Here is an 18,436-nt window from a genome sequence, read left to right on the forward strand (position 1 = left end):
TAGTCAATCGATGAAATTTAATTAGAATTTCATCTTCTGAAAGAACAACTTTTTAATTAAAGTGTACAAGCATGAACACTGAACTCAAATATGACCACTTCATGGTAATACTTCAAATGCAAGTACATGCTGTATAAAACCAAGGTATGGGGTCTTTTTTTCCTTTTTCATCCAAAATATCCCATATCATACAAATATAAAATACCAAGTATATAGTGAACACCGCATAAGTCCTACCATGAAAACCTCAAGGAAGACTGACTACAAATGGACATGTCTTTATTCTTATGAAGAGAACACTGTACCCATTTCAATTCAAGATGAAATGCTCATGGTCAGAAGAATTCAAAATAATAAAGAGCATGTTTTTCAACAGGATCCTCACGTGCCCTATTGCCTAAATGGTGGTACTCCATCTGGGCAATCTGATATGAAAAAGCTTCACCTAGACACTGCCATACAGAGAACTGGACACAATGAAACCAGTCCTTCCTATTGAAGGAGAAAAAAAAGGAAAAAAGAGTAATAGCAAGTTCATGCAAGCACAAACAATATCTCAGAGCAAACTCAGCAGGATAAAAACACAGATGCAAGCTCACAAAACCTTCTTCAGTGGGAAGGTGTTGAAAAAACACACCACTGAAAATGTTTAAGTCTGAGAAAAAAAAAATTATGGAAAGTTATTTTTTTCCTGGAAGAAACCCATCCCTGCTTAGCCCTATCCTTCCTGATTCTAGCTCTGCTCACTTCAAGCAAATAGTTTGTCTGAATTGTCCTTCTAAAGACATTTGTTTAATAGATGTAAGAATAGGATGAAGTGAATTGAATGACCAACCATTCCCAAAACACAAGGAGGAGGCTGTGACAGTATTATAGTCTACTGCCATAGTCTTTAACAGATTTCCCCCTATTAAATCATTCTTCTGGGAGACTTGCAGTTGCCACTGCAACTGCCTTTGGATACCTGCCACAGGGATTTACAGGGTAGGGAATTAAGTTCTGGTAAAAAATATATACACACAGGTACTGTAATTATCAAGAGCTAAATACTTGCAAGCTTCTGATTAGAAATGCACATAACCATATAAAAATATATTGAGTATTTTAATATAAAAATTAGTGTTTAAAACCTGTTTTAATATTACTGCTTCTTTCCTCTAAGAAACACCAATCTCCCACAATCACCAGGTTCAGGTGTCTGAAGGTCTGACTGCAGAAATCACAACCTCATGTACCTTTGTTCATTGTGCATCCTTCCTCTGTTTGTTCCTTGGCATCCTTTGCCAAGTTCTCCCTAATCATGCAGTGTCCAATGGAAAGATCTTTTGGTTAGCCTCTTCTGACAGTTCCTCTAGAAAGCTGGTACCATAGTGGGTATTCTGGCTTTATTCCTATCTCTTGCCTGCAACATTTCTATCTTCTTTTAAGAAAAACTTTAGAAAACAGGATTCCTGTTGGAATTTGCAAGAAAACTAAAAAGATACTTTTAGCCATACTTTAAGCCATTTGCTTTCAAAGGCATTCAAGAGACTTATCTGTAACTTAGTGGATGTCCAAACTTTATTATTTGTTTTCAGTTTCACATATGGATATAATGACACATATTACATCTATTGCTCTATATTCTGTACATTTTCAACTATCATATTTTGTCTGTAAATACAGATTCTACCTTTCCAGTTCATGGCAATACTCCCTTCACAAAAAGTACCATTATTCAACATCACTGCAAAGACATCTGAAGTGATATACTAGTTTGCCTAATATAACACTTGAGTTGAGAGCTAGTGGGGTTCTTAGGTTTACAGCTTGTTTCTCCTATAACTAATCATTAACCTTGTCTAATTTGTGATATTAAACAGCGTTCTGGCTCCACTCACATGTTCAAATGGGCTGTCACGTAGAAACATTAATTCCTATCACTCTTGCCAGCAGCTATCTATCTATAGAAAGGCTTTTTGTAGAACATTCTCTTCCTAATTAGTCCTGCTTTAGACTACAGTACATTATAAAGTCAAGACATTGCTCTGTAAAGACTGCTTTTAAAAATGTTTTTATCCTACTTCTTTGTTAGGAATCATATTTCCATTTAATTTCCTTATGCTTTGTCGTCCATAGAAGCTTTTTTGTTTTTTATTTTCAGAGTTCACTGAAGCATTTCATTCAAGCTGTATTTTGGTGAGGGCAATTTTAATATCTTGCGATCACTTTGGGTTTTTAATTCATTTTCATAATGACAATGGCAGAAAGGAGAGAAAAGCACTAAACATGAAATTACAGTAACAGCTCACAGCAAGCTTCCACTGATGACACAGATATCTCATAAGAAGACATCTGTACATCTCACACACTCCCAATCAAATTATTGTAAAAAAGTGTGAGTTCAAGTAATTACACTACTGTCCACTGGAGGATAAAACTGCTCTGGATGTAGACTAAAGACTTGACTGTATTACTTAGGGCCAGGTCTTCCCAGTTTGCTCCCCCAAGCAGGTAGAATCCCCAGAGATGCACACCCATTTGCCACAGGCAACCATGCCACCCTTCAGGTTATATATTCCAAGTCTCTCTTCAGATTCCAAGGATTCACATAACAATATTCTTCATACATCGACAGCAAAAATTCCTCTGAATTTACATCATTCCCTTGTTTCTACACTAGTATGGAGGCAGTATACCCCAATGCACTAAAAAGGCCTATTCTAGTGAAAGTCATTAAAAGAGGAAGTATGAGAAAAAGCAAAAAAAGAAATAATTACCAAATACAGTTCTAGCTGGAACAGATTCCTTATTTATCCAAAATGAAACTTGAGAAAGGATCACAGTCATAATGCAGGGGATATAGGTCTGAATCATAAAATAACCCATTTTCCGTCTGAGGTGGAAGTAAACTGTCATAACAATATATTCGCCTAAAAAAAAAAAAAAAAATTTCTGACTGTGCATAAAATTTGTGTTGCAGAATAACTGTTTCAGACTATCAGCTAGGATTGTTTAAGATGATGTTATTCATTCCACTTAACATGTACAGAATTATATGTTCCTTAGACACAAGAATGAATGAAAGTTTTAAACAAAAAACCCTGGAAGTAATAGGTCCTTACAGTGCCATTCAGAAGCTGGAATCAAAAATACTATAAATGTACAACTAATACTGGATTACATTTTAAAGTATAAGCATGATTTTTAAAATTCTTTTGGCAGCTGTTGAAGAAAAGAGTCCCAAGACACAAGCTATTTAGCTACCTATAGTATCCATAACATTGTGGTACCTACCTGCCAAATAAAACAATAATAACAATGATGCACACTAAATGTTATGGAAGCATCTCAGCTTTTTACTAGGTTTATACGTCAGCACCACTATGATAATGAAACAAATGCAAAAATCATTGACAAGAATTAAAAATACTGTTAAGTTTTTCTAAAATGTTATCATTCATATCAAACAAACAAACAAAAAAATGGCAGTTTTACCATTAATGGAATAAACTGTCTAAATAAAGCACTACAGAATGAGCATTTTGGGGACAGTAAGGAAATTCTGTTGTTAACTCATAATAATATGCTGAGAAGTGAATTTCTAGTGTATTGCAAAACAATTTTATCTTTGAGAAAAACATCCGTAGAGCAATACATCAAATACATTTACTTTATCTGTTTCATTTTGACCATCTCGCAACACCCAAACTTGCTGATGCTTAGAAAATTATTCCAAATTTTAAAAATATTTTGGGAGTATGCTTGTATCCATACTGCTCATCAGTGATACTTCACTCATTTCGGATGCCTGTAGTTGCCATTTGCCTTATTTCTTACAACACAAATCAGCAGAAGTATCTATTGTGACTAATGCATTTGTGCCTATCCTTATCTGACTAGAGGGTTTTTATGGCTTTAATAACCCATTCTGTATGCTGTACTTCTATCCCGAGCTGTTTGCATCACCAAACAAAGGAAGTCTTTTGCACATAATGTGGATACAGTGCTGAGAAATTACTTCCTCACCCAGGCATCCTCTTGACTCTTCAAACTGCATTTTAAGCAGTGATTAAATGCTCATTTTGTCCCTCAGAGTAATGATCTCATTCTAGCTTTCTGAAAGACCGTCGCAATCTACTGTAATGAATCTGCAAATGTAAATCTGAAGGACAGAAACCTAATTCAGATTTATGCTTTCAGTGCTTCATATATGCCCTAGGACATTCAGTAGAACACCTTACAGGAAGGAAAGAAAAAAGCCTCAGGCAATGTTACAGGGTTAGTTTTACCTCAAGTTGATTTTTATTGACGAGATTCCTACCTGTAATAGATTTAATGGTTTCAGTGGATACCGTATGCCCAAGCAGGTCATACTGAACTAAACTGGAAGACTCCTCAGGAACTTCCACTGACTTCTCGGGTCCTTTTGTCCAGGTATAAATCATTTCACTCTTTGGATAAGCATCTACAACACAGCATCAGTTTGCATAAATAGGAAACTTCTTCTCACACCTTACTTACGAGCCCAATGCAAACTTACTGAAACCAAATGGCAAGACTCACACTAACAACTTTAGAAGATACCTTTCATGTTAAGTTACCCCCCAAAACCACCCTCACAGGAGAATAAATAGCAGCTAAGGTCATATGTCAAGTGTCACACACGAATTCACATTTGAATGTGAAGTCTAAACACGAGTTCTTTCTGGATCAGCCCTTATTGGGCATGTAAAGTTTATCTTTAAATTATTTTAGAAATTTCTATCTAAAATTTTATCATTAAAGTATACTACTATATAAAAAAAGAGCATGTATAAGGAGGACACATTTTGGAGACTGGGTGCACATTTCTTTACAGAAAAGAATTATTATACTAAAAACTATAATATTTTAAACTTGTGTTTAAAATATTTGCCAGAAACCAGAAGTCAGTAAAAAACTCACAATAGCCCAAAAATAAGCACACCCAAAGAAATGTTTCACATTTAATACAAAAGATATAACTTAGGGCTAGCATTCAATCCCTACACAGCCCAAACTCCTGTTAAAATTAAATTAAATCAGTCTTGCATTGGAAATGGCTACATCTTATTTCAAGTTTCACTGAGGAAAAGATCAGATCAGAGTCAAGCACAATTTCTGCTGGCTGGTGATTCCTCCTGAAGAATTATGCCAGTGGAGAAGCCCCCACTATTGAAGCTCCCCTATTGTATCGCTGATACCAAAGCCAAATTTGGCAGCATCTGTTCTCCAGTCTCACCATAACAGGGATGAAAAACCTTATCAGAGCAGCGTCTTTAATATCCCCCTTTTGGTTGACTACCCAACTGAATAAGCTAAATTTATGCTAAGGAAAGACTGAGGAGTGTCCAGAGTGTCATTTCTAACTTCAGAGCTCTGGGGTCAAGGAAAACAGATTAATGTCCAACCACTGACTACAGTGGAGTATAAAGCAGAGAAGTCAGTGACCAAGGAGGCTTAGAAGAGTGACAGGATAGTTAATGGAGTGCACCAACCATCCCCAGGTGGTCTCGGAGGTCTCTGCTGTGGATTCAAATCAGGGAATCCTAACTACCTCCCTCAGTTGTTACGCAGTATGTCCCAAAATGTTCTTTCTAGCCAAAGTTTGGAGATTATCCAAAAATCTATGTCTGACTTCAAAGCAGAAAAGGGAAGTCATCTGAACTAAGATTCCTCTCACCAGTCTAAAAATTATTTATCTAGTCTAAACTTGCCATGCAGACTCCCATTATAGGCCAGGAGACAGACAAATACAACTAAAGGTCAAATCTCTGCACATAACCTACACATCTTAGGATGTCAATGTGCCTCCACCAAGTATACAGAAAGTCAAATAACCTGCTTCCCTAAGTGCCTTTTACCTGGCTGTTGTAAGCTGAGATGGATCCCAACCTCTTTGTCTTCTACAGAGAATCTCTCACTTCACTGAGTATCCAATTCCTCCCTAAGAACCAAGAAAAACTACGTATTTCAAGCAACTGTGTAGCCAGAATAGTGGGGTTTAATATAATAGCTGAATCACTGCCTGCTTTTCAAATCTCTACCTGGGTTTAATTTTTGAGGCCCTAAATAAAATTCCCAAGGAACTTAACAGGAGTTTTGTCTGCATAAGGATTGTGTATCAAGACTAATATTCAGAAAGTTTAGTAACTGCTAAAAATCTACTTCTACTATTTAAATTCTGTAGTTACAAGAAATTTCATAATTGCAACTTACAACTCCCAAATTTGAGAGGACAAGCATGACCATCCATGGGAAAATCCACTAATCTCATGGGACACTCTGCACTTATTGTAAGCCTATAATGGAACAAATTAAATAGTCTCTGGTTGCCATTTTGTCTAGGCAGTATAACTTTTGCATACAGTAATTGTAAGAAGCCAAACAAACACGTTAGATACCTCATTGTGTACAGGATGGTGCCATTTCTCATTATTCTGAAGAGCTTATTTGGGGCTGTCATATTATGTGCAACAGACTTTTTCCCATTCCTGAAGAAAGTGTCAGGAGTCCACACCTTCGAAACCATCAAGTTGTTAAGTCTTAAAATTTCAATAGGGCCATCATATTTTAATCTTTTGTCTACCCATGTCTGACGGAAGAAGACATCCATTGTATATTCCTGTATTAAATTGCAGAAAAACAAAAATCACATTTGCATGTGTGTTTCCTGTAAAATAAGAAATCCCTCAGGAACAAAGAAATCAGTAGTAAAGAAAACGCTAAGTCCACTACACAAATGTATTTCCACCAATTAAAGTATTGTGTACTTCTTAATAGCTTAATTTCCCACATTAGTCATATCAATAAATTGCTACACATATTTAATCATTATGGAATAATTAATCTAATTAGGTTGCAGGAAGCAGGCAACTGAATTTGTAGTCAAGCATATAACTGGAAACAAAATGATCTCTGACAGTAAGTGTCAAGAGATTTTTACAGAAAAGATATCCATGGATTTTCTGCTGCTGGCTAAATTAAAAATACCAGGACAAACGATTACTTCCACTACAAATTTAGGAAAGAAAATTTAATTTCAACTCATGGAAAATAAGCTTTTAACTGAGGAAAGCTAAATATTTTCTTTGCCATGCCCACAAAACATGGATAATGAATTACATATAGACTTGCATATATACATATTTGTTCTTAAACTACGTAACCATCCCATTAACTTCCTCAGAAAAGCCATTCAGATGCTTCAAAGAAAACATGCAAACAACAACTGCAGAACTGCAGACACAGGCACATCATGAGAAATCATATGTGAATGAATGGATGAAGGAATGCATTTCTGATCTCAGGAAGCTAAAGCATTTCACAAAAAAAGCATCACATGGAATTGAAAATGGTCATAGAAAGCTTTAAGTGCTTTTATATAATTCACATATATATAAATGAGCACCTATCACCACATTGATAAACATTCTTTGGAACCACTCTGATGGCTGTGATTTTGTTGTTAAGCCAAACAATGTTTTCTCATTGTATTTCAAACTCTTCTGCATAATGTTACCATTGAAACTACTTGTATGGCCATATCTATTCACATTGGCAAGGAGGCATGTCTACTAGTGTAATGCATCTTAGAATTATATCTGTCATCTTCTCCATGGCTGCATCCTCCACTGTGGTTTATAGTTAATTTATGAAAAGTCGCTTTTCTAGTGTCATTTCCTGCTGGTAACTTCATAGCTCATAAGTAGCAGTTTCTGTTACTAGCTTCTACATGACAGATTTTGTAATACAAAATTTCAACCATTTTCATTACACTGGGTACCAAAGTAACCCAGCTCTAAAAAGACATTCCGATCATCCCCTGTACTGAGACTGTATCACACTTTGCTGTTTCAGCGAGTTTTATGAGTGCAGCCACATTCAGATTACATTGAGTCACTAATGGATACATTAACTAAAAATTATTCCAAAAACAATTCCTGGATCCCTGAATAGCCTCCTAACTAATCCCTAATGATGAAAGGGGAAACACCTAATGTAAACTCTCCTTTTGCCAGTTCCTTACCTACCTTCAGTCCATGTTCTCACTCCTGCCTTCTGCAGTATAACTAATAATTTCCCATGTGGCACCATGTCGAATGCTTCAGTGAAACCCGAGAGATGCCATGCAGCCCTCTTTTTAGATTTGAGGCACACATTACTAGATTTCCTTGGGACCAGATTCTTGTACCCCTTGTCGCACTGAACAGCATCATACTGTACATGACAAGCATTGAAGGGGTAAGATGCATTTCAACATGAGACTGCTGTCACAGATGTAGCCCTTGAAAAAGTATCTTGCTATCACATGAAAGAACTAAATCAGGTGCACCACAAAGTGCACAATGACACTGTATGGGAAGAAAGTCACTGCCCTGAAACGGCCTTTCTCTTAAAGAAGTTCAGTGCAGCACATACGGCTGTGTTACTTCCATAGCATTTCTTAGATATTTTATAAAAAGAGAAACTGTTGTTGATTTACGTGTATACCACTGGATTATAGAAGTTGATGAGAGTTTTGCCGGATTTGACCTCAAATGAATGCAGATGCCATTCAGGCACAAATAACAGTACGTGCAACTGTAACGTATCTCTTCTGTGACTATTTCATGCATGTCACTTTGACGTTCAGTTTCTGCAGACATTTATGAAAACTCATCAGTCAAACATTCAGTGAAATGTGATGCTAAAAGGGGCACAAAGATCAGCAAAGGGCATTCATCTGAAATGAAAATGTCAACAAGTATTTGTGAAATGATGTCATTATTATTCACCTGAGAATAACACAGGTTTCAGAAAGGAAAAGCAATTTCAAAGATATTACATGTCCTCCTCACAGTAAGCTGACTTAGGCACCCCCCACAAGGCCAGATTCTGCCTCTATAACGTGAAAGTCTGTCTTAAATCCTACGAAGTGAATTCCTTAAGCCAGCCAAAACCCAGTGAAAGTGCGACCAGAATCAGGCCTGATGTATCTAATTATAACCTGTAAATTAAGCTGTTACTAATCTTTCCTACTTTGCATGATTGACAGAACAGTACAGATGAAGCATCCACTCCTTACTTCAGTTAATGGTTTCTCAGAACCAGGAAATGGCATTTTAATCCCAGAAATACATACCATTTCTACATCAGAAACAGGTCCAAAACTGGTGACATATATATCTGTTTTGACTTCAGTAACAGGACCTAATGTATGAAAAGGAAGTGAGCAAGAAAATTTGAATTTTGCAGGTCAACAATTCCCATAAAAGATCCTGGCGTGTGAACAGTTACCGCTTTGAGGGTTCTGTGGATGAGCAAGAGCAAAATGCAAACACAGGTCATTTCAGATAAGTCTCTAATAACAAGCACTGCTCAATTACCTTTACCACATTAGTAAATCAAAAGCAGCATTTCCATGCAAATCCCCATTCAGAAAACCAATGTTGACTCAACGGGTAAGAAAACAAATGCCAAAAACTTAAAAGGCTCACTGAAAACACCACGCTAATTAACAACAAGCACTGAATTCAGGAAATCCACATTCCCCAAGGCATTTATTACTAACATTCGGTCCTGCTGGTAATAACTGGACTACACATATTAGCATGCCATGCACTGGGCAATTTTGTACTACAGGATCAAGAACTGCATCCATACCCTGAGATGTACTTAAGTGCTTTAATACTAACAGTCAAAATAAAAGTTGGATATCTAAGCATTTTTGAAGGTCTGAACCTAGGTCCACATGCTACTACAAAGCCTGTCTTGAAGGAACTAGTGATACTTTGGGCACTGTTAAAAACAGCGCACCAAGCAGAGATCTTGAACTCTCGCAGCTGGGTACGGCATAGTAACTATCAGAGAAAGCAGTTTCATTTTAACATATCATTTTCTTTACTACAGGACAAAACACTTGAAATTTCAAATGGGCAGTCACTTTGCAGTACACTCCACAGTTCCCCTTAAACTAAAGAACACATGCAATAACTAATTTCACTGGGATTTAGGTCTGTACCCAATGTAAAAGGCTAGAAAGCTGCTAATCATTACCAACTATTATGATGATTCTGTGATCAAAGCATTAGCCAACAGTTTAGTTCAGGCAATTAACTCACATCATAAACTAAAAAAAAAAAAAAAATTTTAAAAAAAATCTACTAATGGTCTTACCAAACAGTATATGTTTAAAAAAAAGAAGTAGTATGAACTAAAATCCACAACCACAGTTTCTAAACCCCTACAACTCAAATTTCTAAAGGTGGTAAGTGGCTCGAGTCTGTTAATTCAGGCTTTATCATAGTATTTGCAATCTAAAAATGAAAGGAGGAAAGACTTAAGACTGTTAGCAGCAGAAGAATATGTCCCTCTTGGAAAGAAAAAAAAATATTAAAAAAAAAAAGACTGTTCACAGATGTCACTTTGAATCAAATGTTAAAAGGAGAAAAATAAGTAAGCAACTAGAAAACAGGGAACCTATACTTCTTGCACCTATAACAAGTGTCAAACTGTGAACAAAAAGTAAAATAAAACCATGTAAAATTATTTCACTAAACAGTTTGCAAGTTATGTAGAGAAGAACAGCTAAGAATTTTTCAGCTAAATGTCAAAAAAACCAACTTTGCTGGCAGTTAACAGTTTCACAGAAGGATATTTTTTCAAGATAAAATCTAAAGAAAATTCACCCTACAACAGTTGGTAGTTCAGCAGTCCCTGGAAAGTTGGATAGTTTGGCATGTCTGTCTTGAAGAGGTTTTAAGAAACTCCCAAGCTCCAGATAACACACTTTCATACCATACTGTTTGTTTTGCAATGGGTTGCTCTCCTAATATGTCAAACGGAAGCTGCTCCCCTTTCTACAAATAACAAAGTGTTCATTAGGTCAGGGAAATCCATGAGTCGTTAGACTACTCATTTTACTGACAAAGTAGTCCAATGACATTTCCTGAATATAATTATTTCTGGAGAGCAGAAAAGCTGCAAGAGATTGGAAGAACTCATAATAGAGCTGTCAAGATACTGAAAGTGAAGACATTCATCTGGGGCACTAGAAAATAGGGGAGAAAAGCCCAATCTTACTTATACGTAGAAATAGAAGAGATCCAATCGTATGTGACCTCCCATAATCACATAAGTATATATATTTAAACCAACCCCAGTTAAATTAAATATTTATTTCACCTGAACTTGAAATGTTTCTGAAATCAAAGTTCTATAGAATGAAAAAGTCATTTTCCTACGTAACTCTAATAAGAAAATGGAGGAATTAGTCATTGTTACTCAATAATAAGAGAATACTGAATATCGCACTCAGTTCCTGAATCTCTTTCAGGAACTGCTTTATTTGTTAATTCTAAGAAACTAAACAGGAATATTCCTCAAAAAAAACCCCAAACCTTTAACTGCTTTCCTCTGGCGATATCTGCTTTTCTTTAGCTCACAGAACACTGTAATTTTATAATCATATCAAACTGAGCAAAGGGACAGATTTTTCCCACAGGCATGAGTTGCTTCTCCTCTGGCATTGATTTCTTTTGTTTTATTAAACGATTACAGCTTCATGGGCACTAAGCATTCAGAGGCTTTTTGCAAGTTTATTTTTTGGAGTTTCTCAGAAAGAAGGAGAGAGCTAAGACCAAGAAGCTAATCTCCAAATCAGCAAGCCTATGACTTAATGCTATTAGAAATCCTGTGGCAACAGCACAGGACCAAAACTACGCTTGAGTTCACTCTTTAGTAACTGTTATTCTGCTCTCAAACCTTTATTTATTAGTAGGACCCATGAGAAAGAAGGAAGCAGGCAATAACAAAGCCACAAAATAAGGTTGAAATTAAAGTTTACTTTTGGTTGCATGCCTGACATGATGGCAGTACAGTGACAAAACAAATGTTAAAATCACATTTTAGGCCACTAGAAAATGGCAGATGAATGAGGACCGAGAAATATTTGAGGCATCATAACAGTTTTCCAGCTAGTACTGATGCACAAATCCTTGCTTTGCATCCAAAATTTTGGTCAAACAGTAACATGTTTGGTAGGAGTGAAGACAGCAGCAAGGGACAGTGAAGCTGATTATCTCCCTAATGCTTTTTCTCCAATTGCAGCCCCGTCGTGCTCCACGTCTTCCACCTACACTGTCAGTGCACAACTGCCGAGGCCAAATCTTGGATTTTCTAGCACATCCCAGTACTTAATGCCAACCCAGGAGTATCTATAGCGACACCAAAACCTATCCCTTAGTCTTGTTCTAGAAGAAAACATAACTCCAGTTGGTAACAATAGCGGGGAACAAACAGTGAGTCATGCTTTTTTTCAGAAAAACACTATTATTAATCGTGGGAATTCCTGTCAATGAGGAGGTGATCTGTAGTCACCTAACCTACTTTTACTGGTGATTTAAGCAGCCCTCCGAAATGAACATGTTGCACCACTTAATCAACTCAGGCTCTGCAAGCAGAAGATCCTATTAGAATCCTTAACGCTCTATTACTGGCAATAAAATGCAGCAAGTTGTAAGAAGGCCAATTAACTTTAAATATGACCATTTGGGCTTATCCCTCAATGGATGTTCAGAAAGCATCTATCCACCATAAATCCTCAGGAATGCTGAAGAACTATTTATAACATACTGGTGTGTATTTTTATGTCAATGAAATAGGAGGAGAGTCCTACACACTGCAGTGGGAACAGTTAAGTCTGAATCACTGCTTGCAAGATAATATACTTTAAAGAAGCTCAGGCAGGATTAAAAGCAACCCCTGCAAAAAGCCAGAATAGTTCAGTGTTAGATAGAGATGTTCCATGTGGGCTGAAGAAGCGATGCCAGGCCCTAACCCTGTGAAGAGGAACATAAGACAGCTCTCCCATGCATTTTCTGCCAACATATGGGTTGAACTGCAGCACAGCTCCCAGTGAAAGACTTTGGGCTCCATTATCCCCGCGTCTCCATAGGCAACTATCACTGCAGAGATCTCCACTGTATGTAAACAGTCAAATCCTGCACAGGCTTTCTATATATTGCAGATTTTGCCATCAGGAGTCACACAGCCAACTGGGAACGTTAGCAAACGAGTCTGTACAAAGGTTTCAACATACAAAGTACAATTTAACTGCTAAGTGCAGTTATTGCTGCTATTATGAGATCAGTCCCAGGATACATAAACTACATGAAATTATATTACATCAGTTCCTACAGCGACATCTAAAAAAAAAAAAAGTAGTTGCTACAGATTTTATTTTTTTTTTAAATATAACTACATGTGAAAGATTTGGTGCTTTCTCCTTCCAAATTCTTGCTGCCTGAATAGGTCTGATATCTTTCAAGTGAAGAAAAAAAAAAGGGGGGGGGGAGGAGAAGCCATCATATGAAGCATGTTCTCTTGTTTCAGTCTATCAGAAGGAACAGCTGAGGACACCTGCTATATGTAAGATTTCCATTAGGAAGCCAGAACAACTAGGTAGGGCATTTTTTAAAAATTAATGTGGAATTCAAACACATGGGCTACATTCTCTACCAAAAGACATATACAACAAAGGCAGCAGCAGCACACAACAACCTTTGTCTCTACATACGTTCATCCATCAGCATGTCTGAACCCTGAAAATGGAAAACCATACCTCCAGAAATGAGGAGATTACTGTTTCTTTGCCTGTTCATCAGCAGATAATCTCTGCTGAGGCAGCCAACAAGCTTGATACTGGTGCCAATTTTCATGATGTGGACACCTGTCTACTAAGAACTGGACTAAGAATATCAGCTAATTTTATGCAGGTCACTGAACAACAGACAGATGGTAATGACTTCAAGCATTACTAACCTGGGCCAAATTCAAATCAGCCAACTACAGGTATCTAACACCACATCCTGTTAAGCCCTTGAGTCATCTACTCTCACCAACTGAGGAAGACTGGACAACTGCCTGAAAAAAAAACGATCAGCTTCACTTCACAATGCTCACTTTAAGTCCATTTGCAATCTAAAAAATAAAAATAAATTACAATATCCATTACGCTGAGCAATGGAACCTTGAAGGTACACGAGTTCCTAATAAGAGCAGATAATCATGTAGATATTTTTCTTTTCTCTAGAAACAGAAAATTGTCTTTGCTCTTCAAATTTATTCTGTGTTTATTTTCTGACTAAAGTCACTCCTCCTGCACTGACAGGAAATCAAACTCTTCAGAAATGCTGTTCATCAGCTGAACATCACACAGCCTAAAAGGGGCCGAGAAGCCCTCTCCTACCCTTCTTAGGGGAGACAATGGCCAACATATTTAATTCCACCAAGTACTCAGCTGCACTTTCACAGGTATGAGATCATGAGAAAGAATATGAAAAGAGGAAGAAAAGAAAAACGAGTGAACAGGGTCCTGTTCCTTCTGCTCACAAACCAGCGTACATGGCAACTTCCAAACCGAAAGGCACAGAGCTATCACCATTTCGCTAGCTGGTAGTGAGACCTGCAGCTCATTCCAGACTACCTCACACAAATAAACAGAACCCAAGAGGAGAGAGAGCTCCAGCTTTCACCGACCGATGGGCAGTCACACCACAACGAGCCAGGAACATCCTGTGTCAGCTTGTTAAGAGCTAACGTCAGTGGGTTTCAGAGTCAACCCGAGAGCCTTGGGCAGGAAGCAAGTCACACACCACCTTCTTTCTTTGGTCTGGCCATACAATCGGCCATTAAAAGCAAGACACCAGATGAGATGTTCTCTAAAAGGCACAATTCATTAAAAGTAGCAGATACATGGCAGCACACAGTGATGCTGCCCTCGCCAGCTTCAGTCCCTCCATTCTTTCTTGCTTCTCTAAGTGCAGGCTTAAGTATGATGAGTTACTGTATCATGAAAGTTTCAAAGACACCATTACATTTTTTAAAGTTGCAATCCAATACAGGTTTAGACTGGATCTTGCAGGCCCTTAACTTATGTCAAGAGTTGCTCAGGTAAAGTCTGAAACCATGCCAGTGTTTAAAATGGCAAATCAGACCCAGGCCTTTCACTTCAAGCAAATAATGCTCCTTTTAAAAATTCTCTGGACTTCTAGCATCACTTTGAAACTAATCACCAGCAGAAAGGGGATTTTCAGAGAAAAGCCAGCTTTTGCAACTTTCTAGAGTTTTCCTTTGTGTCATACACAACATTTTTAAAAACAAATGAAAACTGGAGTTAGGGTATAACTAGAAATGCTTTTGCTTCAAAGTTTTACAGCTGAATCAAAATAGCACTGTGGTAATACTTTTGAATTTTCCAGCAGATAATCCTTTTATTTAATCACACTACAAGTCGGTTCTGTAAACACACTGTTCATACAGAGTGGTTTTGACCAGGAAACCCACATGCATTACTAATTGCATTCTGAAATTCACGATAATGATATAATGGAGCATACAGTGTAGGGAATGGAATTTACTTCATTTCCACCACACTATTTTCAAACATCATACAGCATTACTTTATTCATTAGTCCCTAAATACCTTCCCTCTCCTGAAATTCAAAACTCTTACGCATTTAAAGTTTTCCTGACAGCACTTGGGTTTTGGGTTGGTTTTTTTTTTCTTTACTACACAAAACTGCCCATTCTGCTTTGTTTCACTAAATTTCTAGGTGAAATCTCTACTTCTCTCTTGCTTCTTTAGATCCCCCCTCCCCAACTCAATGGGAACTTTCACTTAAATGGTCTTTAATAACTTTTTCATAAACCCTTCTGGTTTTGTTTATTACACTACCAAACCTCAGAGTGCTTAGCAACTGACAGCAACTTTTTAGGTTTGTTAAATCCATTTAATATAGTGGGTTTGTAATGCAAGGTGTCAATCCAATGACATGGGAAACTTCCTTCTTCTATTAACCCTCAACATACGCCATGCTCCTGCATAAGAAGTACCAAGACAAGCTTCCACGTACTCCACTGAGGTTCAAAACCCTCCTGAGAGACCATTTCCGCATTTGTAAGCATTCTCAGGCAATTTAACTTCTCCTCCATAACTACCAAAAATTGTGCTAATTAACAATAGCATGGAGAATCTGGATACAGTTTTAGGATATCTCAAAAATCGAACGTTTTCTACTTTGCTCTGCATGCGAAAAAACTTCATGAACTGTTATTTGTGGCAACTCTGGAAGATGCCAGCAAAATTCAGAATTTGGCTAACTCCCCAAGTCTGATTTTAAACATAATTTGAGCCAGAATTAGAAATGTTTTCATTGATTTGAAGTTTAAAATCAGCATCAGTTAGACCTCTGTGCTGCCTTTTGTTCTTAAAATAAAACCTTCATTACATTTCGAGCCACGTGAAAACTAGATGGTGAATCAGCTTCAAGAATAAAACAAAAATAAATATTCTGCTGTTCATCAGAAAGTGATGTAGGTTTAACATTACCAAAACACACTATACTTTCCATCTCTAAATATTGCCAACCCCCTCTGACATTTTGTCTGCTATGCCACAAACTAGTGGGTAAACCACTTCTAAGAGTCAAGTCCCATTTGTCATGAAGATTTAACAGCAAAAACCACCCCCAAATATAGGGATTTGGATAGTGTATATTTTAATAACTAATCCACAGTTCTTACTCTGAGTTATGTCAAAAAGCCAGATCTGACCAATTGCAGAAATTTCTTTCTTTGGTTAGTTTTGGTTTGTTTTTTTTAAAAGTTGTTCCTGCAAAATCAGGTGAAGATAACTTTTGCTGTAAGGAGCTAGGGAGGCAGGCATCATTTTCAAAAATAAAGTATTTTTTCCCCATATTTTACTTAGAAGTTCTGAACTGAAAGATGAGTGGTTTAGATGTTACAAGGAAAGAAGAGGCAAGAAGCAATATAATATCCATTTTGTGAAATATTCACCCAGAAGTGTTTTCCCCAGGCTGAAATCTGAGAGTTTTTTTCTCCCTCTATCATTTACTTCAATATTGCCGTTATAAAAGTTCGGGGAGATACAATGAACTTTTTCTCCTTGACAGCATTTTGCTGAAAGTCTGCAACACTTACTGGGGAAAAAGATCCACTCTTGCAAAATATCCTGCAAAGGACAACTGTATGAAAATAAAAAATCAACATAAACTGTATGTCATATTACATATTTAGTAGTTGTTTAATTTTGGAAATCTGATAATGCTCATAAAGCATCTTTGCTAGATGACTAATTAGTTGGCATTCAACCTAAAATGATGCCAAACATAGCACTTCTCTTGTACGCGTGCAGAAGTGTCTGTAACCTCTCCGCAGAGACTAAATCGCAAAAGGCTACCGGTTCCCAATGATCTCTCTGGGTACCAGTAAATTTAGCTTCCTTCTCACTTAATGTATAAGCTAACTTACAGAAGGCCTCATTTTTCCATAATAAAGGAGTGATCAACGATGCTAGGTGTTGTCCTTTAACAATCATGATCATGCATGTGAGCACTGTATATGGCATGTGGGGAACGTGTTGGCATACATGTCAGTGTAGATGGATCACGTGCATGAAGACAGTACTTTCAGAGGAGGAAGAAAGTATTTCGCAACATAAACCTACGCAAGGATCTCATTCAATCCTGTATAGGAAGCAGCCTATAAAATGCTCCTTACAGCTCTGTGCATCCTAAGAAGGACTGTAGCATTTCCTTTTTTTTTTTTTTTTTTTTTAATTTTTAAATTTTTTTTTTTAATATCTTCATTCCAGATTACAAAACAAAGTTTTATTTCATCTGGATCCTAGCGATTTTTGGTTCCAAGTCTCTACACAGCACCATCAAAACCAATAAAGAACTGCAAGTCTGGCTGCTTCTTCAGCAGCACAGAACTGCATCTTAACAGCCTGGGGCACGAAAGGGGCAGGGAAGGGGCACGAAACCCCCGCATGCAGAGCAGAGGTGAAGGCAAATTCGAGACTCCTCCACTTGTAATTCCTATACAGCAGTTAAGTCTACTACATCTAAATCAAAGCTGGAATTCGAGCAACTGTGGTAAAGAACTGGTGTGCTCAGGCGCCTGAGCTCTGGTTTTCCCCAACTAGTGGAACAAAACTCATCAAAGACGTGCCCTCTTAGGCCAGTAAAAGTGCACTTGTTTCTATCAGGACCCGATCCGTGGCATTTAAGGGGTCAAAAACTACCAAGAGCCAGAAGAATCTGGATGTCAGACAGGTCCCTCCATCCCCATCAAGCCCACGCACGCCGGCTTCAGGGCTTTTTATGTTCCAGCGCAACAGCAGCAGCAGCAGCCCGAGCGCAGGGTGTGGGCAGAGCAGCGGAGCGGGGGCTGAGCCCGGGACCGCCCCAGCGGGACCCCCACGGCCGGGGTTACTGGGGACCCCCACGGAGCTTTCGGGGCTTCGGCCCTTCCCTCCCCGGAGCGCTCGGACCCCGGGCCGGGGGAGGGGGGGGCAGGTGGGACACGCCACACGGGTTTTCGGACGGTAACGGGTCGGTACGATCGGCAAGCGCTGTGCCCCCCGCCCCTG

General features: G+C 38.0%; 1 protein-coding gene across 1 annotated transcript in view; it reads right to left on the reverse strand.

Moving 5' to 3' along the window:
* GABRA4 (gamma-aminobutyric acid (GABA) A receptor, alpha 4) overlaps positions 1–18,436 on the reverse strand; it is a 92,325-nt gene that overhangs the window by 19,948 nt on the left and 53,941 nt on the right. Inside the window, exons 2-6 of the mRNA XM_010574551.1 lie at positions 9,125–9,192; positions 6,405–6,625; positions 6,220–6,302; positions 4,304–4,447; positions 2,760–2,912 (exon numbers count right to left, since the gene is read on the reverse strand). Of these exons, the coding sequence (XP_010572853.1) occupies positions 2,760–2,912; positions 4,304–4,447; positions 6,220–6,302; positions 6,405–6,625; positions 9,125–9,192 (669 nt within the window). The remainder of the gene's footprint in view (positions 1–2,759; positions 2,913–4,303; positions 4,448–6,219; positions 6,303–6,404; positions 6,626–9,124; positions 9,193–18,436) is intronic.

Source organism: Haliaeetus leucocephalus, unplaced genomic scaffold, assembly GCF_000737465.1.
Source record: "Haliaeetus leucocephalus isolate CR32 unplaced genomic scaffold, Haliaeetus_leucocephalus-4.0 Scaffold439, whole genome shotgun sequence".
Lineage (NCBI taxonomy): Eukaryota > Metazoa > Chordata > Aves > Accipitriformes > Accipitridae > Haliaeetus > Haliaeetus leucocephalus.